This window comes from Nuphar pumila, chromosome 17 (genome assembly GCF_984573655.1).
Source record: "Nuphar pumila chromosome 17, dmNupPumi1.hap1.1, whole genome shotgun sequence".
NCBI lineage: Eukaryota > Viridiplantae > Streptophyta > Magnoliopsida > Nymphaeales > Nymphaeaceae > Nuphar > Nuphar pumila.
Window position 1 is genome coordinate 73,119,106 of NC_143265.1, and position 27,194 is coordinate 73,146,299.

Consider the following 27,194-nt stretch of genomic DNA (forward strand, 5'->3'; position numbering starts at 1 on the left):
TAACTTCCAGGTAACTTGGTGATATTCACAAGTCGCCCTTACCAGATGAGTTGAGTCATTGTAGGCCAACGAAACCGATTTGGCGTCCTCAAGATATCTATTCTAGACCTTACCGTTGACACATTCAGCTTTGAAAAGTACAAGCCTCTAATCTTATCACTTGATAATATGTAATTTATTTGTTTAAAGATGTTTGGCTTTGCACGGCTCCACAGCTCTGGTAGGAGACGTCACCTTGTGTTGCAAGTTCGAATTGTAACTGGTAGGGTCTGCCTAACTAACCCCAGCTTGTCTATAAAAACAAGAAAAAAGAAAAAAGAAAAAAGAAAAAACCAGTGATACGATATACAAGCTCACAAGAGCTCTGCTCATCTGGTAGACAGCCACCAATGTCACCAATTTAAAGGGAAGTCACGAGTTCGAAACTCATGGGTAGGACTGGTAAACCAACTGAGCAGCTTGTGATTCATTTCTGATCACTTCTAACCCAAAGGGGTTAGAGTACTTGGAGAGGGTTTCGGCTGCCAGATGGGCAGTAGGGGTTCGACTCCCGTGTATGGTAACCCCTTGCGCAAGCCGAAGGAAGCATAGGCCCTGGGATTGAGGATACTAGTCCTAGCATTTTTCTGCCCTAGTAAGGCAACGATGTCTCCAAGTCGAGGCTCAAGATTTCCCCAGGTTAAATACGAAAAAAGTTAGCAAGCCGAGCCACTAGCAGCTCAACAACAACAACTACGCCTTCATCCCAAAACAATTGGGGTCGGCCATATGAACCAACAAAGAAAATCATTTTGAGTCTTCCACATGAATCCTTCTCCTCCAATCATTTCTATCCAATGCCATGTCCTCGGTGAGGTTCAAAGCATTCATATCATTTCCCTCCAAGTCTTACTAGGCCTACCCGACCTCTTTTAACTAATATATTTTCTCATTTTTCCATCCTTCTAGCTGGAGCATCATTAGGCCTTCATCGAATATGTCCAAACCACCGTAAACGATTTTCTCTCTAAATGAGTTTAGCCCAAACACTGGGTGTTCAGCTAGGCTTGACTCGAATGTGCTGGCATACATAAAATATGTAAATATTTTATGTGATATATATACTTTTTTGGTGTAACAAATAAAGAGAAGAATGCATAAAATAGAATATATATATATATATATAATAATAATATATACATATAATTTTAAGTGTAATATATAAATACTATATATATTTTATGTAATAATTAACACAGATTATTTTACATAAGCAAGCTCGTGTTCGGCTTGTCTCATTCGGGCATGAGCCGAGCTTGAGGATGACTCAGCTAAACACAAATACGAGCCGAGTCAAGAGCTCGGTATACTAGAAGGCAAGTCAAGCCCAAACAAGCCGGTTTGTTCGGCTAGTTTACCAATCTTACAGTCACAGGTGCTTTTTTTTTTTAAAGGAGAAAACCCTCCTCATCCCCGACAGTACATTATAGCTAGTCCTTGAGGTCTCCCTACCCACCGGGGAGTACACCCAGCTTCGACATTGTGGCAAGGGATGCCACTCGCTGGTTTCGCCAATTTAGTGACATTCACAAGTCGTCCCTGCCGGATGAGAGGACCCCTTGTTAGCGCACGTTCCTTATCACAAGGGCAAACCTGACTAGGTTTTTAGGCCAATGAACTCGCAAGTGAGTGCCATGGTTTTCTGAGATTATTTGAAAAAATATAATAATACACATTCATGAATAAGAATCATTCATTCAACAATAAACAAAAAAAATAAAATCGAATAAATAAGCAACGAGGAAATTAGCGTCACAACCCATTTTACCTGGCGTATCCTCTCTCTCTCTCTCTCTCTCTACGGTCGGCTCGATATGGTTAGCTAGATTCCTTCGTTTGGATTGTCCGATGGATAATGACCACTGAGGGATGGTAGTCCGTTTCGACGAGAAGGTCGTCTTCTCTGTGAATTCCCCGCCTTTCCGTGACCTACTTTTCGTTTAACTTCGGTTGTTCCTTCTTTTTGGGAGTTTCTTGATCGATTGGTCGCACACCCACAAGAGTTTTCTTGATCTATTGGGCGCACACCCACAAGAGTTTTCTTGATCTATTGGGCGCACACCCACAAGAAGATGTGGGGAGATGGTCGCTTCTACTGGGGAAGGAAGGAAATTGGTGCGAAAGGAGTCGTGGTGGCGTTCGTTTGGATGTCTAGTCAGGACAAGCACGTGAGGCCGTACGTTGAGCTGTACTCTTCTCTCGGATGGAATTCGTTGGTCTGCCACTCCAATTTCTTGAATCTGTAAGTTTTCTCATTTGGGTATCTCTAACTTTTGATGTTTGATGCGGTTCGAATTTTTTCTCGCACTCGGTTGGGCGTTTTGGTGTGTTGGTCGGATTTTGTTGCTCGTTTTGCCTGTAATTTGAGTTGATTGATCTTTTTATGAGATTTCTTTTTCGGTCTCGTTTTAGTCCATTGGTCTAGATGATTGGTTTTTTGTGAATTGTCTTTTTTTTTTGTAAATTCTTGATGTCTATACGATTATCGGTGTTAATTTCTGTTGGTTTTTTCCCTTTTTTGTTCAATTGGGTACTTATATTCTTTGCTGTTCAGTTTGATGTAGAGATTAAGTAGATTGGTACTTACTGTTTGAGTTGTTTCGGTCACGAGGAAGGCTAGATGACCTGCAAATGTAGCTTTGATTCCAAATAAGAGTGTTGTTCTTATTTCATTTATGTGATGCTAACTTGTAACTGGTCATTCACAATCTGGAGTAGCAGGAGCGATGAATTGCAACAATTCGTCAGCAGTTTATTCTGCTAGATGCAACTATCGATTACAATCTAGTGTTGTGGGAACTGAGACCATATCGTTGTTAAATTATTTAATCATGAGTCTAGCTGGTGGTATATGTCATGGAACGGTTCTGTTTGGTCATGTAGGTGTTGGTTTAGGAAGATTCTGTTTCTTTAATGAGGATCAAGTCTTAGGGGGCGTTTGTGTGGCGGGGAAACACCTGCCATGCACAAGTTAGCGCTGACTGTGTTACCCCCGAAACACAGTCCGACCCCCCCCCCCCCCCGTCCTAGGGGCCATGCGCAGAAAATAATCAGAAGAGGGGGGACTTTCTGCGTGGAACAGAGTCCCATTGTTTGCATTGGACACACCATCACGTGTGAACCCCACAGAAAAGGCCCTTTTTACCGTGGAAGGAAGGCCTTTTCTGTGACATGCAAACATACCCTTATTCTCTGAGGAAAAAGCTGAACTTTAGGGGGCTGGATCATGAGTTGTGAAGATAATGAATTTTTGGAGCAGGCATAGTTGAAGGGAGTAAATCCATGTGAAGCAAATGGGTCTGCGCAAGGTTGCCAAACTAGGAAGCAGAAGCGGAAGTGAGAAGCGAGGCATTTTTAAATTTATACTAAGCGGGAAGCGAAGTTTCAATTTAAAAGCGAAATATGAATAAAAAATGAAGCAATATGGAATCAAACAAGAAACAAATAAAAACTAAAATAAAATTGATCATTCTTATATTTCATGTGTAAAAGAGTTCAATTTTTGTTAAAATCTAACAATGATGGTTACCAATTTAAAGAAAGTTCATGGAAAGTGAGTGAAAGTGTGAGAGAAAATACATGAAAAGGATGAAAAGAAACGTGAGAAAAGCATATAGTATGTATAGACCATGTGTATGAAAAGCATAGAAGAAACGTGGGGAATCAAGCTTCCCATGAAGTTTTGAAAGCGAGGAGTATCGCGCTTTCAAAGCGAGTTTTCGGGAAGCGAGCTTTCCACCTACACAAGAAGCTTTCGGTAACTCTAGGTCTGCAAAATGTTTGACATGATTGATGTACTTGAAGATGAATGAACATAGGATCATTGTGGAAGGCCTCTTCCAATCATATTCATCAAACTCCATGGTGGCTTTGTCCAATGTGTCAAATGGTCATTTGATGTTAATAGTTCTTAGACGAAATGAGTTGCAGGAAGGTATTTTGGCTAATTATTCTTTGGTTTATTCTTTTTCATTAAATAATCAACTGGGGATAGTTGCAGACAGGATTCAAATCTTGCCGGTGTTGAATAGGATAGTGCAACTCTACCCAGCTGCTAGACCATTGGTTTTGCCAAGTTTGTACTCGTCACATATGTAGTGACCTATGTTACATAGGTGCGGGTGCAAGTGTGGCGATGCGGCATTTTAAAAAAACTTGGGTGCGGGGTGCGGGAGGGTATATATATATATATATACATATATAATTTTTAACAGTTAACAATAATACTAATTAAATAAAAAACAATTATTATAATATCATCAAGTCAATTCATCATGCATGCAACAAATCAAATTAACAATCTACAATTCTATTCTTTATCATAAAAATTAACACCACAATTAAATCAACCTAAATATATTATAAAAACAATCAATTAAGTAAAGTAGAAAATAAGTAAATTATAAAGTATACTGATAAAAGAAGCAAATAATGCATAATTATTACATACCAAAAGTATATCCTACATAATGTAGATGACGATGAGGTAATGAATCCTGATAATTTTTTGTTTCATCATCAAATGCATCATAAAAATGAAGACTAGGCTCAGATAAGTCTGTTTGTAATGTTGAAATAATGCTCTCTCTTTAAGTCATATTCTTCTCAGTTTACATCCCAAAATTTGAATGATCCTTATTTGCATTACAAACCCCATTTGAAAATGTTAAATACAAGTATATTTAAATGAAAAAACTAAGAAATAGTCAAATAACTAAGAGAGCAATTAGTATCTGTATTCATCATTGGTTCACGAAAGTAGTCGAAGATTAGAATGATCATATACTAAATCCTCTACACACTTGCTAGTGAATTTGTTTCTCTTCATATTATGGATTTGATAATATGTGCTCCAATTTCTTTCACAACAGGATGAACTAGCAGACTGGGATAGCAATCTCAATGCAAGACATTGGAGAAGAGGTGTTTCTGATTCAAATGTTGACCACCATGTGATAGGATCTATCATCTATATTTGTTTCCTCTCTCGCTATCAATGTTTGCCCATATATTCTCGAAGATGAACATTTTTCAAACTCTTGTGTGACTTGATTTAGTATATGTGATTCTTGATAAAGTGTTACCATACACATATTTTTATGTCTTAATAGCTTTGGGTCGAAATTTGGAGGGACACGACCAACACTAGCTTCTTGCAACTTCTTTGCATAATATTTGGGATTGAGATAATGTCATGCAATGCAAAGAAGTGTTGCTCTTATCTCATCTTCTGACTAAAATTAAATAAATATAATTAAAAAAATTTGAATCATTCTATGCAGAATTTTTTTTCTCATGCTTGAAAACTACAACTTGTATTTTTAAAAAAAATTTGAATCATATTATCTCACGCTTCATAAACTTTGTGAAGCACGGTTTCATCCTTATCAACTTTTCTCAACATTTTCCAAATAGGTTGTGTAAACTGAAGGAAGAATACGACTCTATCCCAAAATCAACAATGAATTTCTTAATTTCTTGAGCCTTGACAACATCATCAACATAATATAATGTCTAATTTTCATCAGTTACCATGTTAACCAAAGCATTTTTCACTTCCTTAATCTTTTTCACCATCACAATAATGGACGCAAAACGTGTTTCAGTAACCTTCAACAATTTCAGTTCAAAATGCCTATTAAATATAGCATTAGCATGATGGTGGTTGACAATAAAATTTCTAATGCTTTTGACATTTTTTTTTAATTCCTCAATCCATGAACATAAAACATATGCTGGTGAATTTTCTTTTTCTTTGGGGTTGCAGGTGCTCTTAATGGCCGGATTTAAGCTGTGTACTATATAGGGAGTTCAAAAAATATGAGGATACTCACTCTCCAAACTCAGTGTTGCACTTTTGCAAACAGGAGCGTTGTCTGTGATGATTTGCACTATTTTTTTATCACATACTTCTTTTATTACTTATATAAACAACCCTTTCAAATACTCAGTATTTTTATATTGCCCAGATGCATCAACTGCTTTCAAGAATACTGTGTTACTAAGTGAAGAAACAATAAAATTAATCAATGGACGCTTTTAAATATCTGTCCACCCATCAGAAACAATGAAAACTCCATTTTGTTCTCATGAATATTTCTTAATCTCTAGCAATCTCTCAAAATTTGCCCTCTCTTCTACAAGAATTGTCGTTTGTAGTTTTTTTGAGCTTGTTTTGTTGTTTGTTGTTGGAGGTATATAGTCACTCAAGTTACAATTTGCTAGTGAAGTAACTAAATCCTTCCAATAAGGATTTCTAGCTGCATTAAATGGAAGTTAACTAGAATAAAAATATGTCCCTACTTTTTTATCAATATCTTCCCTTACATATGAATTGAATGATGCTTGTATCGTTCATCTTCCTCTACATCCACTTTTTTTTAGCATCATCTTGGTAGCTTAAAAAGGATATACTAATTGCACAAGAATCACTCATTGTTTTTATCTTCTCATATTCATCATGTATTTTTTTGTATTGTCTTCGTATTGCCTTATCAACTCTTTTGCATCCTGAAATACTATATCCTAGTATCTTCAACAAATGAATGAGCCTTAACTCTTGTGTAAGACCCAATAAAATCTCTCTCACATGGTTTGCATCGAAATCTCTTGTTTTCACCACCTCTTTCAGTTTTTGTAAGCTTATCCACCTGTGCTCATAGTGGGGTCCCCATCATCACATGTTGCGGCTAACGAACTTGAATCAACACTCTCATTACCACTAACAACAATACTAGCAGCAAAACTTACATATGAGGATGAGAATGACGCAAGTCCTTTCTCTATATCCGTCATTTTTGCTATGAAAACAAAAAAAATTTATTATATTAAAATCAATTATGCATACAATCAAGATTGATAATATTGAATGCAAGGTCAATAAGTTATATATTTGGATGCATTGACAGTAACACATTTGCAAAGCTTGCCTGACCTTTCTTCTAAAAAATATAGTACGTAAAATTGTGTTTTAGCAATAATAAAAATATGATAAACAAAAACTAAAAAAAAGATCTTTCACTTGTGTTCACAGGAATAATTAAAATTTTTGACAAAATCAATTCCCAAAAAAAGCACAATCAATTGAAATCCCTCTATTGAGTGAACCAATTAATCATAAAAATCTATATTTTTCTTAGAAAGCTTTTTTTATGCGGTAGCACTGCATGATGCGGCATCGCTGTCGCAGCTGACAGCCACCCATCTTAACATTTTTTGAGATGGAGATCATGCCCATCTCGAGAAATGCTAAGATGGTGGCTGTCAGCACCGCTGCATATAATGTGAACACTTTAAATTGACATTTTTTGCACAATGAGATGGAAAATTTTAGTACTTTTTAATCCACTACAAAATTTCAGACTTTCACATCAAATAGTTGGACCATTCACTGAATAAAACCAACAGTTTTATCCTATTAAGATTTCAACGTGTATAACATATTGCATGCATTCTTCTTCTTCAATGCTTCTGCGAATGACAATCCTAGGAAAATCATTTTATTCACAAGGTCCAAAGTAGTTTCAGACTTTCACATCTTAATCAATGATATTTCCTAGGATTGTCATCCTGCCATAAAAAATGGTCCATTCTCCACTATAAATACTGGTATTTCTGGATAGGATCGCTACTGCATAGTCATATTTCAAGCTTATCCATTAACACACACATTTCCTTTTTCGAATGTCCATTGACCCCTCATGTATTACACCTACCAACATGAAGAATCAGTTGGCAGCATATTGCAACCGAAACATGCACCAACTTCATAAACATAGACATAATGAAAGAAAATAAGCAAGAAAGGGTGGTAGAAATATGTACAAGCAGAGAGAGAGAGAGAGAGAGAGAGAGAGAGAGAGAGAGAGAGAGAGGGATCAAGGGGGACGGGGTTTAGCTGAGAAGAGCGAGAGAGACGAGGGGAGAGAGTTTGAGAGAGAGAGAATGGAGACATACCTCGTCATGCCGGAGTCACCGCGCCACTGGGTTGGAGACGGAGAAGAGGAGGGGGGCAAATTTTTTCTGCCCTAATCCCCCTCCCAGCCCATTTCATCGGGATTTTTTTTTAAGTCCAAAATTGGACACTTAATACCTTGGGTGAGTTGACCATACCCACTGTCGGTTTGACCGCACCGGGTGCCGCACCCACACCTGCACCCACGTCGCGTCGACACGGGTGCGGCACCCAGCTGGCTGAATCACTGTGACATAGGTAGTGACAGAAGTAAAGCGACGTTTTCTTCATCATGAGATTCTTATTTCAGAACTTTTAGTTTTTTTGGTTTATATCATGAAATTTATCTCAAGAATATACAAGATGAAAACTAGGAGTATGTAAATATTTTCTGGTGAATAAAGTAATTAGATATTTTTCAGAACATGTAACTTTTGACTTACAACTCAAGCATATAAGAAACAACAAATGTTGATAAATTGAAGTAATGATCACAATATTGTTATGCACTCAAATTGTCAAATTTGATCATTTCAATCTCTCCCAATTTTATCCAATATGAACACATATTACAGTGTTATCATGATATTTGAGATAGCCAAAGACGTTTGTCATGATAATCACATCCAAACAAAAACTTATGTTTCTACTACAGTTTACTTTTTCTTTTCACATTAACCTTTTTTCCATACCTGTGGGTTCCTCTTGCTTCTAGCATTGACTCCAAAGTGAATGGTTTTCCAAGCATTTCCTATAATTTTCTATGCAAAGTGAAGCCAAAGATTCTTGTCTACTTCAACTTGAAGTGAATGCCATAGATATCATCACTTGAAAAGTTCATGGTGAAATAAGCAATTCAACTTAAACTTTTCACAAGAAGTTCTGCAAAATACATATATTTTTTGAACATCTGTTAAATGACTCCTATCATTTCAAGGCTTTGACAGAACTTAACTTTGGCCATCAATATCAGACTTCATTTTTTGTAAGCTTATTCAAAGTCCTATACTTGGTGGACCAATGGTTAACCACTGTTTGAGGCATTTCTGAGGTTGTTTAGTGGTCCATCAGGCCAGTTAAACTTTGACTTGTTATATATAATAAGATTTTGTCGAATGATATCTTCTTGGTAATGAAGAATTTGATGTTCATAAAAAGGTGGAAGTTGATGTATATGAAAAGCTCTATCCAGATATGGACTTGTATGGTTTCTAATGAAGCTTACCTATTTAAGTATGAGTATATATCAGGGTTTCTCTATGAAAACAACAGAGAGATTCGGGAGATTTGGTGGATAATCAATGCAAAGCAAGTTCAAAACCTGACTTTGATTTTTCTTCATTCTTATTGCATTTCCCTTTTTATTTAAGAGATCTAATTATGGTATATTAGAGGAAGATACTTCTATTCTCTTAATTGATGAGTAGTGGATGTACATCTTCTGGTTCTGATAGTTGATCTTAATTTTTTGGTGGTTGCTTTTCATTGTCTTCAATTTTAGTATTGGTTTTTCTTCTTTTTGATTTTGTGTCGGCTAGCTATTGTTTATGTGCATGTGTTACCTAAATATGTAAAAATTTGTGTTGCCTTACAGATTGGCTTTTATTTGTAAGCTATGTCACATAGACACGACAAAAGGCCCCATGTACCCGTGTCGACACAGCCCAAGACGGGTACCGGTACCAGACGCAGCACGGGTACATGCTGGGCCTGGATCGGGTCGGGTCCACTGGGACCCAAATCGAACCCCAACTCTCTCTCTCTTTTTTTTGCTATTTTGCTTCCCCTTTCTCCACCCTAGCCAGCAGGAGAAGAAGAAGAACGAGGGGAGTAGAAAGAGGAAGAAAAAGAGGAGCGGGAGAAGAGAAGGAAAGAAAAGAGAGAGACATGTACCTACCTCGTTCTGCCCATTGAAAAGCTATCACAAATAAGAAAAGAGAGAGAGGCAGTGGCTATGGGATCCTCCTTGTTCTTCTTCTTCACATAGAGAGAGAGAGAGAGAGAACTGTAGCAGCGGTCCTTCTTCTTCTTGTTTACATCGAGATCGAGAGAAAGAGAGAGAGCAGCAGCAGCAGCAGCAGCAGCGGTCCTCCTTCTCGTTCTTCTTCTTCACATTGAGATCGAGAGAAAGAGAGAGAGAGAGAGAGAGAGAGAGAGAGAGAGAGAGAGAGAGAGAGAGAGAGAGAGAGAGAGAGAGAGCAGCATCAACAACTGTCCTCGTTCTTCTTCTTCACATCGGTAGAGAGAGAGAGACAAAGAAAGAGAATGGGAATGTGGTTACGGAGTACCCCCTTCCCTTAGAAATAAAAGGAAAATTTTCAAACACCCCCTATTTAAAAAAAAATCATTTTACCTACCGCTTGTTTCTTTTTTACATTTAAAGTTTTTTTTCTTTCATTTAAAAATGTTATCCTCCCCCCCCCCCCCCCCCCCCACACACACACACACACACACACACACACACATATATATATATATATATATATATATATATATATATATATATATATATATATATATATATATATATATATATATATATATATATATATATAGCTGTCCCCATACCCACATTTTTTGAACCTGCCATGTCCTACCTTCCGTACCCATACCCACACCCGTATCCATGTAACATAGTTTGTAAGTGACATTTCAAGCTTTATATTCCATGGCTAGATTTAATTGCATAGAGAACACATTCTATCATGACTTTGACAACTGGCACATAAAGACCACTTTTCCGATGGTATTTCTCTCATTGCCATCAATAAATTCCTCAAACATAAATTGAGCTTGCCTTTGTAGTATCGAGAGTTGCATGGTCTGCTCAAGGAAAAATACCCGGAAGACCAAATATAAGGATCTTAAATACCTTAAAAAGTAAGCAAATATAAGGATCTTAAATACCTTAAAAAATAAGTGATGCTTCTTGGCTTCAAGTATTTTGATGTACGTATAGTCTCACGTGAGTGTTTTCACCTCTTCCTTTAAATATGTAAATCTTGCCTGATCATACATGACTTAGGCCTTTCCAAGGTAGGAATAGAGCAATCTCTTGAAGATTGCACACATATTAGCCTTTTAAGGTTTTATTTTAGAGAAAATCTAAATTTTGAATTTTTTGGAGTTGAGAACACTAGAGTGGGGAAAATAGGGTCAAAATGCCCCTATTAATGCTTAAAGATTCAGTGTTCCTTCAAAAAGTCAGCAAAAAGTAGCATAAAAGCAAAGAAAATGCATTGGTAAACTATTAGTTAGTTCCAAGTTTCCAACGTGCTTCAACATGCTAAGGTGTCATACTGTATTTTGAATCTTTGATACAATGCTACAATATATCATAGACAATACAGTGCAACATTTGTAACACCGGATTCTACTAATTTAAATTTTCTTTAATAATACTGATTCTAATATATGCATTTATCGTCCTCTATCCTTTAAGTACATTCTGTTCTCTTAACATTTTTCTAATTTATCATTTGAATTTGTCACTTAATGTGTTATAAATCCAATAATTTTCATATCAAGGATTTTGTAAGTTTTGAAATCCATGTGAATGTTTCTTTGAGGGAGAAGAAACCTATTTGGAATAGATCTGCATATTGTTTGTTTAGTATGACTAAATAATAGTTAATTTATAGGTTTTTCCCAGACAAAGCCATGTCACTTGCAGTTAGCATCCTGGACGAGCTTATCAAGGTCAGCCTTGTTTCCTAAGAAATAATAGGAAGACTATTTTTCAAACATGTACCTATGCAATTTTGTATCTGTACTTGCATTGCAGGTGGTCAAGCTCAAACCATGTCCTGTTGTGCTAGCTGCATTTTCTGGTGGAACAAAAGCTTGCATGTACAAGTTTCTTCAGGTATTCCTTGCACATAAACATACAAACATACATACATGTATATATATACTTTATATTTATATACCTAGTGTTCTTGTAGATTTGGTAGAGTCCATATTACTTGACTTTATGCTATGTGTACACCTCACCCATAGCATTCATGTATACAACATGGGTACGTGTAGCTAAGTGTATTTACATTTAATGTTGATAAGATGTATTAACACAGATTTTTCTCAGATAATTGATGGGAATATTGAAGGGCGTTTAAGCCAGGTATTTTCACAACCTTTCAGAATTTTAAGATTATTTTATTATTCTATTTTTTCTGTCTCTTCGGGCAAGTGGAATAGGTAAAACTGTAGACTGAGGGAAATATATTTGACAAGAGAATGTGATCGGACATTGCATGGTCACATATGCAGAAATTTTCTTCAACATGGTGGCTAGATTCATTACATCACATGCAGGAATGCTAGTGTCTTTATAGCGTGAGCTTTAATTCCTATGGATTGGAGTTGTCAGTTTTCATCTGGTATTAGTTAAACTTCGACATGTTAAAACTATGAACTTGACGTTGAGGTTCTAGTATCACATATGGCTTGAATGGAGCAACAGGCTATTCAATGATAAGTCTATCCATATCCTAGTTATGCATAGAATAATTCAACAACAACAACTACGCCTTCATCCCAAAACAATTGGGGTCGGCGATATGAACCAAAAGAAAATCATTCTGGGTCTTCTACATGAATCCTTCTCCTCCACTCATTTCTATCCAATGCCATGTCCTCGGCCTTCCTTGTTGTGCCAAGATTAAATCATTCTGCTTAGAATAATCCAAGCTGAGATTTTTTGTTGTGCCAAGATTAAATCATGCAGCTCAGGCCTTCAATGTCTCGGCCTTCCTTGTAGTAGTTCTGATAGTTCTTTCCTAAACAAAAAGCAAGATTTCTGAAGAGCCATCAATTTTTGTGAAGTCTGAATAAGTTTTTCAGAGCTAAGATTTGTTTTTTGAATCAGGTAAAACAGTTTCTTTTGAATATTATTTACACCCACTGGGGAATTCATGTGAATATGATGTTAAGCTCATGCATAAAAGTGATAATGACTTACTAGCATTGGGGATAAGATTAGCATCACGATTCTTAGGACATAAAACTGACTTATGTTTCCTCTGGAATACCCGAATTTCTTGGTATTTTTTGGAAAGGTAAGTAGTTTCTATGTTATAGAAAATTTTGATTCTCTGGATCATAAAATTATTGTGATAGGTGGAAAATGTGCTCAATTGAGGTTACATGAAACGAAAATATTTTAAAGAATTTTTTAATATAATGTGATTTTAACTTGATCAAATTCAGTTTATCACCGGTGTTGACTATGATAAAAATAATGGATTGAGTTTGACTAGTGAAATATATTGCAAATTCTTCTTCTTCCATTCTTTCGAGAACCTCTTTTTTTCCTGAGAAAGATGGCAGGGCATGAATAGCTGGAGATGGAAAAGGCAGTTTCTCACCCTGTTTTTAACTTTTTAGTATAAAGAAGTTCTAAAAGAAAGGATTTTTTAGGACATGATTATTACATGAAGTTGTTGCAATAAATTGCTCAGTATCAAGGAGTGTCTAGATTTGGTAAAAATGGGGCTGATGTGATTCTGCATTTTTGAAATATCTAGTGGGTGCTGATCTGGATTCTCCTGAAAGTGTTCTAAAAGAAAAGATTTTTTAGGACAGGATTATTACATGAAGTTGTTGCAATAAATTGCTCAGTATCAAGGAGTGTCTAGATTTGGTAAAAATGGGGCTGATGTGATTCTGCATTTTTGAAATATCTAGTGGGTGCTGATCTGGATTCTCCTGAAAGTGTCATTTTTGTCCATATTTTGGAAGTCTATAGGTAACAATTTCTGTGACAGTTTAAAAAAATGAATAAAACACAAGAAAGAAGCATGCGTATGTGCACATGCATGCAAGAGAGAAACAGAGAGGGGTGGTGGTGGAGCTGGGGCGTGTGGAAGACGGGAATCTTTTGTAAGCTAATTTAGGTGCACTCTAAACTGGAAGCATCTCTTTTCCTCCAGGAACTGGCCTATAAAGAGCAAATTGATCACTTAATTTGATTAAGCTCTTCTCAAATGGTTGTTTTATGTTTTAAACACCTTCACATGACCATTGCCTCTTGGACACACTTCCGGAAGTAAATGTGCTGTGTCATCTTCCAGACAAACTTCAGAAGTTTCATGAACTCCCTAACCATAATCTAAAAACCAGACACAGTGTCATTTCAATAGCTTGTGACTTTTCAGGATATACATTTAATAAAGATATTAGTATTTCCTTGTAACATCAATCCAGGCACTGGAGTAAACTCATCCAGTAAGTGGACACTTAATTTGCTTAATGATTGTAAGAATCAGAATATCATTATCAGTGTGTTGGTATGTGCTTACCGCCAGTAAGATGTTTGTGTGGTGAAAGAGTTGCTGGTTCCATGCTATGGCATACCAACGCTTTCTGTAGTTGATATCTTTACTTGGAGTTTCTATGCTGCAAATATAATTTGAGGCCCTTTTTGTCCCCATTTCTTGTTAGTATTTTAGGAAATTACATATAATATCCACATTTTACCTATGTTTCAGATCGGTTGCCGCCTCTATGACATTCCCAAAAAGGTCCCATCTTTTTTTCATCAGATGACCTAACTACCCTTTTCCTAGAATGGTCCTATTTTACAAACATTACTGAGATCAACCCAAGTAGATCAAACCAGAGTTACCGGAAGCTTCTTAGATAGGTGTGTAACGACTCCAACTCATACTCCTTGAAAATGCGATTTTTTTTTTTTAACTATTGCGGAAACCTTTCCAGAAACCCGGTGTCTTTACAGTTTCACTCCCAATTGGATAAAACAACCAACCACAATAGAGCTTACATTTATCATCTCAAATCATAGCAACTCATTATTTATTAATCATGAAAGAAAGAATATCTAATATTAATTGCAAAGAACATATCAGAGTTATTTTAATGACATAAAAATAAATAAAGAAAAAGACTGATCCACGTTGTCCCTATGTGAACTGTCTAGCAAAAATGTGACACCCGTAATTCTACCAGAAGCTAGTTGTTTCACTGGTCTCCTGCGGTTGCGAAAAATCACAAATAGAGGGTGTCAGAAATTCGAAGAATTCTACGTACAGATCCCTCTAATGAAATAAATGATCATAAAGAACACAGATAAGATTTCATGCAATAATTTAGAAGAATGCAGTTATGACAAATACATAATTCAATTAAACATTCATGCAACAGGGAGCATCTATTAAGCATGAAAAAACATTAATCAATAACAGGAATCACAATTTAAATAAGCAGGACATTTAACATACATTAGAAATTATACCTCATGCATCCACTAACATGTAATTAAAGAAAACAGGTAAAATATTGATGCAGCTCACGTTGAAGGAGGAGAGAAAATAATGGCCCACCGTAAATCGGTGGGGCTGAACTTCTTTATTAAACTCAGAAATGTCTCAATAAACAATGAAAAAATGCAATAAACAGGGAAGAATGCAAGGGAAAACAGGAAATAAGTAAAGGAAAAGGAAAACTGCAGCAAAAGAAAAGTCGGCTGGGTTTCTTTTAATCTTCCATGATCTTCACGCAACCCTAGACAGGCCTTTTAAAGACTGTCTATTGGATCGGGTCGTGGGTCCAGATTTGGATCCGACCCACGATCCGATTCAGTCCTTCTTTGCAGCTGGTTCTGGGGCGCGTGAGCTCCACCACGCCTGACGTAGGTGCGCAGGGGTACCTCCCTGCGTCGTGGCTCCGTCCCTGCAGGTGAGTCATAGTCACGGGGTCTTTCATCTGCCCTGTGTGGTGGATCGAGTGGCACGATGGGCCCAATCGGGTCCTGCCCTGCATCAAATATGCATGTTCTAATGCATAGCAGGATTATGTATGATTTATGTGCAATCCATGAACACTTTATTATCTATCATTAAAGTTTTCGTTTCCATATGCATGCCCTATTAAATGCATACAATTTAAGTTCCTCTTTTTAATTACCGTTGTTCGCGGATATACCACACGGGTAAAATCTCCGAGGTCAAGTTAGGTTTTCAGGTTAGCTTAACACACAATTTGTATTTTATTACTAGGTTCCAAACTTAACCCTCGACCGAATCACCTTCGAAACATTAGACCTCCACATCTAATGTTGGGGACACTAGGGACACTACATGCCCATAAGTGTCACTTTCTTGGTATACCAAAACAACAGTTGTGTCAAACACACCACCCCTAGGTCAAGTGGCAGACTCTCTCTAAAACCGTAGCCAGGAGAAAGAACCTCAATATCGAGTTCAGGGGTAAACATTAGTGCACACAGAGTCTTTTTTTTGTATCATCGTGGTCCTCAAAAACTGAATCTTTAAGATTCTCATTCTTCCGATAAAAGATCTCAGAACGTATATTATACTATTCTTATTTATTATCTTTTTATTAAAAGCCAATTATTGAGTTTTGCAAATCAGCATGCAAAAGCAAAGGCAAAAGCTCGCATCTACCCCTGCGAGAACCATCACGGGACTCCCGCCTGTGGAAACACATGGAACAATGCAATATAGTGAAATCAAATGAATGTGATTTTTGCGATGCATTTAAAATACATAAATAAAGAGCAAACCAAAGATCGAGGCCCACCAGGCTCATGATGATTCATTTCGAACATCGATGCATTGTATGCAAAAATCATAACAATATGCAATTTATGCAATGATACCAACATGATTCCAAATGCACATTCGTTCATACCAATTTAACAATGTACATGAGCTACCACAGTCATATGCATGTGTTCACCATCCATGTGAAATTGCTTTCATGTAATCACTTAACACAATGCATTCATTTATGATTCATAAGTACATGAGAATTTATGCAGGATTGCACATGCTAAACACACATCGATTTCATGTATGCACATGCACTTGAAACCAATCCATAAATGCACGATAATTAAACATGTCCCATAAATATAGGCATATGAAACTTTTCATTCATAACATGTGTTAACATCCACACACATGAACATAACCTGGATCTAGAAATTGAATTTCAAGGCTTCACACATTCATATCATGTATGCACCTGAACCAAAACAAACTTTACAATAACATGTTAGCAGGCATGCATTCATATCCAACATGCTAAAATCAAACTAAAGCATAAGAAGAATTTCATCCATCAGATTAAGTCCACAGTACTTTAGCAAAAATCTGAAAAATAATCACATGACTAGGCACATTCTTTTTAAGTGTACACGAGCACTAGGAATCACTTGAAATAGTATATTGCTAATGCGTATCGTATCAATTCTGAGCATATGAAACCAAACCCCACTCTTTTATACACAACAAACCAGCTTTAGTTTAATTAACAAGTCTTGAAATAAATTTAAAAAGCATAACTGAATACCCAATTTTTTTTTGAAGACCCAAACAGGCAGATTCGAACATGCTCACATTCGAGTATGATCGTAAACAAATCAAATCATGTGCATGTTCAAAAGAATCTAACATGAACATTAAGCCTATTTGTGTATACTTATTCAACAATACATATATATTCAATGGTTTCAATAAATACACCATTACACACATATTTTCTGAAAAACATATGTATACAACATGATTTCAAATGCATACTTTCATGCTTTTACACAACCCATATCAAAACCCTCCATTGGAAATCGATAACAGGAAAAGGGCTCCTAAAAGAACCCCTCCCATCGAGAATAAAAATTCTGTTATACTAGTACAAAATTTCTATTTCATAAAAAGAGTAAAGTATAAAAAAAAACACAGCCATGGAGGACGATCCATGGGTCATCCTCCATGAGATCTTTAAGAACACATACTCTACACGTTTTTCCCATGGATTTTTCAACCAAAATATTACATGAAATCGAACCGCATTCGATTTCTCACTTGAAATCAAAAGAGAAGACCCGTACCTCAGAATCGACGTGGGGGCGAGCGTGCTCTGTTGCGCCAGTTGTGAAAAAGGTAATCAATTAACCATTTGAAAGAAAATTGGAGGGGCGGGCAGACTCATCTACAAGCCTGACCCAACCTGGCATTCATTAAGGGAGGTAGAGGCAGAGGCTTCGCCCCTGCCGACCTGCAGAAGCTACAGAGGGTGGCAAAGAACGACAGGGGACCCAACCCTTACCGATCTGCAGGGAAGACAGAAGGCAGCAGGTGCTAAGTCCCCTGCCGACCTTCTGTTATCGCAAACAGGGGCAGTCTCTTCAATGGGCTTACCCTCCCTCCCAGGGAGTCACCACGCTTTGGCTTGCACAAGAGATGACACCAATGAGATTTGAACATAGACTGCCTGCCTCACAGCCTAAGCTTCATCACACTACACCAAACCCCTTTGGGTTTTGAACTTGCAATGTCCCAACACACCGTGACGTGCACTAACAGCTCCTACCAAACAAGCAAAGCCCTCATTGGTTTTACTGAAAAGGGGGATCAGGCAGGGGCATCGCCCATGCCTGTCGGCCGAAAAAGGGAGGCGGCAGGGGCGTGCCCCTACCTGCTGAAATTACAGAAGCGACAGGGGGAGAGCTCCTGCCTGCCGAGAACTGAGAGGCAGCAGGGGCGTCACTCCTGTCTGTCGGAAACAGAGGTGGCAGGGGGGCGAGCCCCTGTCTACTGAAAATTGAGAGGCGGCAGGGGGCGAGCCCCTGCCTGCCGAAAACAGAAGGGCCACAGGGTCGTCGCCCTACTTGCCGGGATCCTAGAGGCAGTAGGGGCGTCCCCTACCTACCGAAACTCCATGAAGCAGCAAGGGGCGAGCCCTTGCCTGCCAGCAACAGAAAGGGAGAGAGAGATGGGGAGGGGAGGCAGGGGGTCGTCGGCCTCCCGACGAACACAGAGAGAGGGGGGGGGGCTACAGGGGGTTGTCGGCCTCCTGTCGTCCTCTCGATACACGCAGAGGGAGAGGGGAGGCGCAGCAGGGGGGCGTCGTCCTCCCGGCGCACACAGAGAGAAGGGAGGAGGGTGCATACCTTCGAGGCCGTCGACGTCGACGATGGTGGCGATGATCAGAACAAGAGGGAGGAGGCGACATTGGCTCCCCCGAGAGGCGGCGGATGTGAGGTCTTCGGCACTGGGGTTCAGTCGCACACCGGGAGCAGAGTTACCAGAAGCTTCTTAGATAGGTGGGAAGCTCACTTCGAAAGCGCGATACTCCTCGCTTCTGAAACTTGATGAGAACCTCGATTCTCCAACGCTTCTCATATGCTTTCCACACACTTTATCTATTCTTCTTATAAGTTCTCTTACTCAACTTTTCTTGTTTTTTGTGTTTTCTCTCACTTTTTTCACTCACTTCCATGTGTTTTCTCTAAATTGGTAGTCATTATTTTTAGATTTTGTTAAAAATTTAATTTTTACACTAAAAAACATGAAATTTAATATTTTTCACTTTTATTTTAGTTTTTGTTTGTGTTTCATTTTGATTCCCATTCAATTCTTATATTTATTTATTTTTCATTCCTCGCTTCCCGCTTCCTATACATTTTTAAATGCATCGCTTCTCGCTTCTCGCTTTCGTTTCCCGTATCGTTTCCTGCTCCCGCTTCCTAGTCTGACAACCTTGGCCAGGAGCGAGAGAAAGAGGAGGGAGGTGCAGGCAATGGAAGCCCTCCCTCCCCTCGACGTGCCTTTAATGGAGATCGGGGAAGAGCCCAACAGGGAAACCCCGAAGGGTTTCCTGTTTCGCATCGTGGAGAGGGAAACACAGAGGCAGAGGGGAAGTGCGGCGCACAGGGGGAGAAGAGGGTTTAAAAGAAACCCTCACCCCTAATAACCCTAGCGGGTCTGGGTCGGATCCGAGTTCGACTCGGCTCCGAATTTGTTTTGGAAAATGAGGGTTTTACAAGGTGGGAAGCTCACTTCGGAAGCGCGATACTCCTCGCTTCCGAAACTTGAAGAGAATCTTGATTCTTCGATGCTTTCCACACGCTTCATCTATTCTTATTATATGTTCTCTCACTCCACTTTTCGTGTTTTTTGTGTTTCCTTTCTACCTTCTCATGTAATGAAATATGCGAAAATAAAAACAATGTCCTACAATGGACATTCACTTATAAAAAGCAAAAGAACAAGTCCAACAAAGGACATACACAAAAGCCAACAATGGCTTGCAAACATAAATTCTTATAAATGCAAGAAAGGGCTTGAAGAAGCCCATACTTTACAAAGGGGGATACCCCATTTATTTATAGGCAAAAAGGAATGAGAGAGAGGGAGAAAAGTAAGAGAGGGAGACCACATTGGGAGGCCCAACAAGGTGTCGTTGGGCTCCCAACGGTCACAATTGTGACCGTTGGGGGCCCAACGACTCTTAGTTGGGACCCTCGATGTGAATGCATTAAATGCATTTTTAGGAAAAATAAAAGAAAGAAAAAGGAAACTAAGAAAAGAAAAACAAAAATGAAAAAAGACTACATTGTCCCTATTGGACAGAATTATAGGAATACCCTTATCGGGTATGATTGAATATATATATATATATATTGATTACATGTATTTTAACACCCTCCCTCAAGCTTTACGAGGATATAACCGAAAACTTGTTGAGAAGGAACATAAAACGAGGAGCAACAAGGGCTTTAGTGAAGAAGTCCGCCAACTGGTACTCGGATGTAACGTAAGGCAGTGCTATGGTTCCTCTTAGGTATTCCTCATGAACGTAATGACAGTCCATCTCGATGTATTTAGTACGCTCATGGAAGGTATGATTGCTTGCGATTTAGATTGCGCTTTTATTGTCATAACACATCTTCGAAGGAGTAGAGATGACTGCCCATATCACTGAGAAGACTTCTAAGCTACACAAGCTCCATGGTTGTAGTGGCCATTGCACGATACTCCGCTTCTGTTGAGGACAATGATACTTTGTGTTGCTTCTTGCATCTCTAAGAAATCATAATCACCTAAGAAAACACAAAAACCGGTAGTTGAGACTCTATCATTGGGATTTCCTCCCCAATCAGCATCAGTATAAACAATTAAGTCAAGTGATGACGAAGATGAAAGAAAAACTCCCTTAGTTATGGTGTTTTTGATGTATCTGACTATTCTTAAGACTGCACTCATGTGCACAGTTGTAGGTGCATGTTGAAACTGACTGACTAAGTGAACTGCATGAGCTATGTCTGGCCGAGTGATGGATAAGTAGGTCAGAGACCCAACAAGTTGGCGGTAGGGAGTAGGATCCTCGAGGAGTGTTTCATCTTCCAACCTTAACTTTGCATTGATAACTTCAGGGGTTTTGTCTTCTTATCGTCGTAGATGCCAGACTTGGAACAAATGTCAGCAATAAGTTTCATCTGAGAGAGAATGTACCCTCGAGGAGAGTACGCTACTTCAATTTCTAAAAAATATCTTAAGAAACCAAGGTCAGACATGTCAAAATTTTCTTTTAAAACTTTCTTAATATCATTGATTCCTTGCTCATCACTTCTAGTGTTGATCATATCATCAACATAAAGTAGTAGAATAACTACTGAAGACCCTGCACTTTTCACAAACAAGGCAGTGTCATTATAGCTTGAGCGAAAATTCAAACTTGTCATTATATTGCTAAATCTATCATGTCAAGCCTTTGGAGCTTGCTTTAACCCATATAATGCCTTTTTAAGTTTGAGAATTTTATTTTCACCAATACATACTCCTGGAGGAGGATCCATGTAAACCTCTTCATTTAATTCACCATTTAGGAATGCATTCTTAACATCTAATTGATAAATAGGCCATTTTTTAACTGACGCAACCGCAATAAGAGTTTTAATACTAGTCATTCTAGCTACGGGAGCGAAGGTTTCTTCATAGTCTATACCGTATTCTTAAGCGTATCCTTTTGCTACCAACCGGGCTTTATAGCGTTCTAATGACCCATCACTTTTAGTTTTAATTTTGAAGACCCATTTACATCCAATAGATCTCTTTCCAGTGGGTAAAGAGGTTATTTCCCAAGTTTTGCCTTTTCAAGTACACTAAGTTCTAAGTTCATGACTTCAACCCACTGGAGAATGTTTTTGGCTTCATTATAATGTGGAGGTTCATGAAAAGAGTGTAACGCAATTAGACACGCTCTATACTTTGGTGTTAGAGACTTATAGGAAACAAACCTATTAGGAGGATTGGAGATTCGGCTGAATCTCCTTAAAGAGGTTTCTTCTATGTTGGACCCTTGAACGTATTTTTCTAAGGCACTCATGCGAACTTGTTGACCACGCCTAACATAGGTTTGGATGGGTCTATCATTTTCATTTTCATTTTCAATATTGTTAAGAGGAATATCCTCTAGATCATTCAACAAATCATTAGAGATTTCTTCTTCTTAAGGAGTCACATCTTCTTGAGAGAGAAGATCAAACAAGAAAGCATATTCGCTTTCGTCAATATCTTTAGTTTTCTCAAAACTATTTTCATTTTCTGAAAAGGTTACATCTCTAGACACATATAGTTTATTATTTTTAAGGTCGAAGCATCTAAAACCCTTTTGATTTTCTCCATATCCTAAGAAAACACATTTAATAGCTTTAGGAGATAATTTATCTCTTTTATGTGTAAGGACAAAACATTTACACCCAAAAATTCTTAATCTATTGAAATCGGGTGTTCTTTCAAATAATTTTTCATATGGAGATGTATTTTGTAAGGATGAAGATATCATTCTATTTATCAAGTAAGTTGAAGTTAAAGCGGCTTCGGCCCAAAAGTTCTTTGGAAATAAGAAGTATCTTAGTGGTTTCCAAAATGTGTCTATATTTTCTTTCGGCTAGACCATTTTGTTGGGGAGTTCTAGGACATGATCTTTGATGACAAATTCCATTTGTTTCCAAATAATTTTGAAATTCATTTGATAAATACTCTTCACCCGAATCGGATCTAAGAATAGAGATATTACTTGAAAATTGATTTTTGACTATCATATGAAATTTCTTAAAAAAGTCAAAGACTTCGGATTTTAAATTGAGAAAATAGATCCACACATATCTAGTGTAGTGATCAATGAAAGTAACATAATAGGAGTATCCTCCTTTCGATATGATCGGAGAAGGGCCCCAAACGTTCGAATGGACTAACTCAAAAGTTTTTTTGGACACAAAAGTTCTATTTGGAAAAAGAGTGGATATCATTTTTCCAAAAATACAATTCTTGCAAACAAAATGTTTCTCATTACAAAATTTCTTTTCAAAAGGAAAGGAGTACATTTTTGATAAACTTGGATGTCCAAGTCTTTGGTGTCAAGTTTCAATATTTTTATCTTGGACATGATTACAAAAAGAGTTAGTGGGAAGTTTCAAGTTGCTCATGTAATAGAGATTTTCCTTCCTATAGCCTTGCTCAATCTGCTTCCCGGACCAGAGATCCTGTATAGAGCAATCCTTAGTTGAGAAGGAGATTTCACATCCATGATCACATATTTGAGAAACAGAAAGGAGATTTAAATTAAGTTGAGGTACCACTCTTACCTTTGGCATAAAGAAATCTTTGGAAAAATTTAAAGTTCCAAAACTTTTTATTTGTAAAGATGTACCATCGGCGGTTGAAACATAAGAGTTTTTAGAGTTATTACATAAAAGTTTTTAGAGTTATTACACAACTCGGAAAACCCATTTTCAAGAGGGGTCATATGAAAGGAAGCTCTAGAATCAAGAATCCAAGAAGACATACCTGGAGGAGAAGAAGAAGCTATGGCGGCACCCGAAGTTGATGGCGATTTGAGTAGAATTTGAAGTGCTTCCGATAGTTGAGCAAGAGAGAAGGACTCCTTCCCTTTTATAGTCTCCTCCTTCTTTTGAGTAATTTATTCAATGGAGGCAACCTTACTTTTTGGTGCTTCATTTAACTTAGGGCAATTAGGTCTTATATGACCTGGTTTTTGGCAATGATGGCAAATGACTTTTCTATATAGTTATTTTGCCTCCCAAAGTATGGAGGCTTATAGGCTTTCACATGATTGTCGGGTTTAGACACGGCCAAAACTTCATCTCCTCCATTAATCATGCCAAGACGAGTTTTTTCTTGGCATATTTCGGCTATAGCATCTTCTAAAGGAAGAGACTTAGATCTATGAAGTAGGGAAAATCTAACTTGTTCATATTCGAGCCTAAGCCCATGTAGAAATTGGAAAAAGTGTTCTTTTTCTATTTGTTCTCTTCTTAGTTCCACATCTTCAATAGAAACCCACTTTGGTTTTAGTAGAGATAGTTCATCCTATAAGAGTCCAAGGGTGCTAAAGTAATCTCTTACACCCATTTCCCCTTGCTTAATGGTCCGGATTTTTTCTTGGAGAAAGAATTGACGAGCAAGGTCTTTTTGAGTATACATACCTTTCATAAAGAACCATGCTTCATTTGCCATCCGAAATTTAGCAATGTTGGCGCAAATTTTAAGCTCTACGTTGTTCATGAACCAAGCCAGAATTTTTGCATGATTGCTTTCCCAATCTTCCACTTTAGATTGGTGATCTTCAATGGCCTTCATGCGAGCATTTTCTTCAAGAGTTTTTTTTTTATCACCATCCATCTTGGTGAGTTGGAGTTGCGGTTCCGGAATAGTGCCCATGACGTATCCCCAAAGTTTTTTACCTTTGATTTTGTTCTCCATGGCGACGGCCCACATCATCTAGTTGGAATCATTAAGTTTGAAAGAGAGATCAATCTTTTGTTCTCCTTCCATTTTTAAACTCAAGAAAACAAACCAAAAAAGAGAAATACAAAATGAAAAATATAACTAGTCAACTAGCTATATCAAGAATCAAGAGCATACACTTGGCTTTGATACCATGTAATGAAATATGCGGAAATAAAAACAATGTCCTACAATGGACATTCACATATAAAAAGCAAAAGAACAAGTCCAACAAAGGACATACACAAAAGCCAACAATGGCTTGCAAACATAAATTCTTATAAATGCAAGAAAGGGCTTGAAGAAGCCAATACTTTACAAAGGGGATACCCCACTTATTTATAGGCAAGAAGGAATGAGAGAGGGAGAAAAGTAAGCCAGAGAGACCACATTGGGAGGCCCAACAAGGTGTCGTTGGGGGCCCAACGACTCTTAGTTGGGACCCCCAATGTGAATGCATTAAACGCATTTTTAGGAAAAATAAAACAGAAAAATAAAAGAGAGAAAAAGGAACATAAAAGAAGAAAAACAAAAATGAAAAAAGACTACAATGTCCCTATTGGACAGAATTACAGGAATACCCTTATCGGGTATGATTGAATATATATATATATATATATTGATTACATGTATTTTAACATCTCACTCACTTCCATGTGCTTTCTTTAAATTGGCAGTCATCATTTTTAGATTTTGTTAAAAATTTAATTCTTACACTAAAAAATCATGAAATTTAAGTATATTCACTTTTATTTTAGTTTTTATTTGTGTTCCATTTTGATTCTCATTCAATTCTTATATATATTCTTTTATTTCTCACTTTCCACTTCATATACATTTTAAAATGCATCGCTTCTCGCTTCCGCTTCCCATATCATTTTCCGTTTCCGCTTCCTAGTCTAGAAACCTTAGATCAAATATGAAGGACATGGAAGAATTGACCACCTTTCCTGGATGCTCAAACTGTGAGCAGTGCAAGAACAGGATGCCTTAAGAATGTTGGCAGAATGGGGGTTATGAATGTTAACTCATCATTGAGGGCAAATGTCCTTTGGAAAATGTGGAATTTACCATAAAGTTTGACATTTTTGCTGTATCCTTGCCTGACAGAAGTTAGTTCCAGATCCCTCTTTGATGGTTTTGATTAAAACATGGGTCTGTCTTAGGAATTTTCGGTAAAAGGTAAGACATGATATGGAATTTTCTTTTATTTTTTTCCACAGGGACACAAGTTTAAGTAACAAGTATTAAAATTGAAGCTGTCAGATTCTTTTACAAATATTTTCTAAGTTATGTTTTCTCCCCTGATTACAATATTACATCATTCGCATGTGAAGGGTGAGTACCAGCTAATCAGAGACTGCATCTCTGGACAAGTTTATGACTCGAGCCCCATCGACTTCACCAGCGACTTGGGCACTAAATTTGTTCTTCATCCATCTGTTCTCAAAATGTCTACTCCACCAAGGTTAGTCTCATGGGCTGCTAAGGCATTTGCTTTTAGTTTGGATGCTCTGTTCCTAACCAGACATAATGCACAACGTATGGAGTATTGGCAAACTTTATACGCTTCAGTGGTAAGTTCTCTACCTAGACTGTAGAAATTCCTTAAAAATCTATATCCCATGAACACTATTTTATTATCTCCCTGTTGATGCAGAGGATGGGTCCGTTCCTCGTCTTTTGCTCAGAAGATGATGATCTTGCTCCATACCAGATAATATGCAATTTTGTGAAACGTTTACAAGATCTTGGTGGAGATGTTAAACTTGTCAAATGGCAAAGTTCGCTTCATGTAGGTTAGTTTCTATTTCATTTTTACCCTTTCCTTCTTTATCTATTACAGTGATTTTTTATCTAATAAAGATCTCAAGACTTTCGCACTGCTAAATCATTACCTGCAAACTGTTTGTAATGGATGGATTTGTTGCAGGACACTATAAATGTTTCCCTACAGAATACAGTGCTGCTGTAGCTGAGTTTCTTGCAAAATCAGCTTTTCTTTATTCCCAGAGAAATTCTCAACCTCCTGGTGGAAGTTCAGGCAACGTGGTAGCTTCTAATGAGATATCCAAGTCAGTCTGCAATCTGCATAAAGCAGCAGTTAACTCAAACCAGAGTTTTGGACGAGTTGCTGTCGGGCCCAGTGATCACTTTTTCTTGCCTAGCTCAGTGGAGTTCCTGGATGACAAAGGCATGGGATCTTTGCAGGATGAGCAGAAAGAAAGCGTACCTCATCTCTCCAGCCCCACAAGCATCAATGCCCATGGTGTGCTTGGTAAAATACTCTTTGATGTGTGTGTTCCAAAGAATATTGAAGGTTGGGATGTCAAACATGTTGATTTGTTGCCTGGCCATGCATTTCCTTCATCACATACAACCGCGTCTTTTAACCCGATCAAATGCATTCGGCGTTCAAGATTGTAAGTTCCAATGCACTAGTCGTTTATGCGGAAGTTATATTGTGAAATTAGGGGAATGAATTTCTGTCCTCGTGGTGAGCTGTTGTTGGTCATTAGCAACAATGGAGAATGCTTGTCGTCTCCATAGAATTGAGGATTTTGAATGTCATATTATGTAAATACGTCCGTTCAATTGGCAGAATGGTTGAGACTGAATGTGATTGT

The 27,194-nt window shown here is 37.8% G+C and overlaps 1 protein-coding gene across 1 annotated transcript; it reads left to right on the top strand.

Annotated features, from left to right (window-relative positions):
• Positions 1-1,484: 1,484 nt before the first annotated feature.
• On the top strand, positions 1,485-27,181 carry LOC149812210 (uncharacterized). Its single transcript, XM_089992699.1, has 7 exons — positions 1,485-2,281; positions 11,635-11,692; positions 11,778-11,858; positions 12,078-12,113; positions 25,905-26,144; positions 26,228-26,366; positions 26,501-27,181. Exons 1-7 carry the CDS (start codon positions 2,112-2,114, stop codon positions 26,992-26,994), a joined length of 1,218 nt encoding a protein of 405 aa, XP_089848825.1. The 5' UTR covers positions 1,485-2,111; the 3' UTR covers positions 26,995-27,181.
• Positions 27,182-27,194: the final 13 nt, after the last annotated feature.

What these genes read in the sequence shown, in the direction of transcription:
- LOC149812210 (XM_089992699.1), top strand. Translation starts at nt 2,112, where the DNA reads ATGTGGGGAGATGGTCGCTTCTACTGGGGAAGGAAGGAAATTGGTGCG. An exon ending in CACTCCAATTTCTTGAATCT is followed by an intron (nt 2,282 to 11,634) that starts GTAAGTTTTCTC and finishes GTTAATTTATAG; the next exon opens with GTTTTTCCCAGACAAAGCCA. An exon ending in GCAAAGTTCGCTTCATGTAG is followed by an intron (nt 26,367 to 26,500) that starts GTTAGTTTCTAT and finishes GATTTGTTGCAG; the next exon opens with GACACTATAAATGTTTCCCT.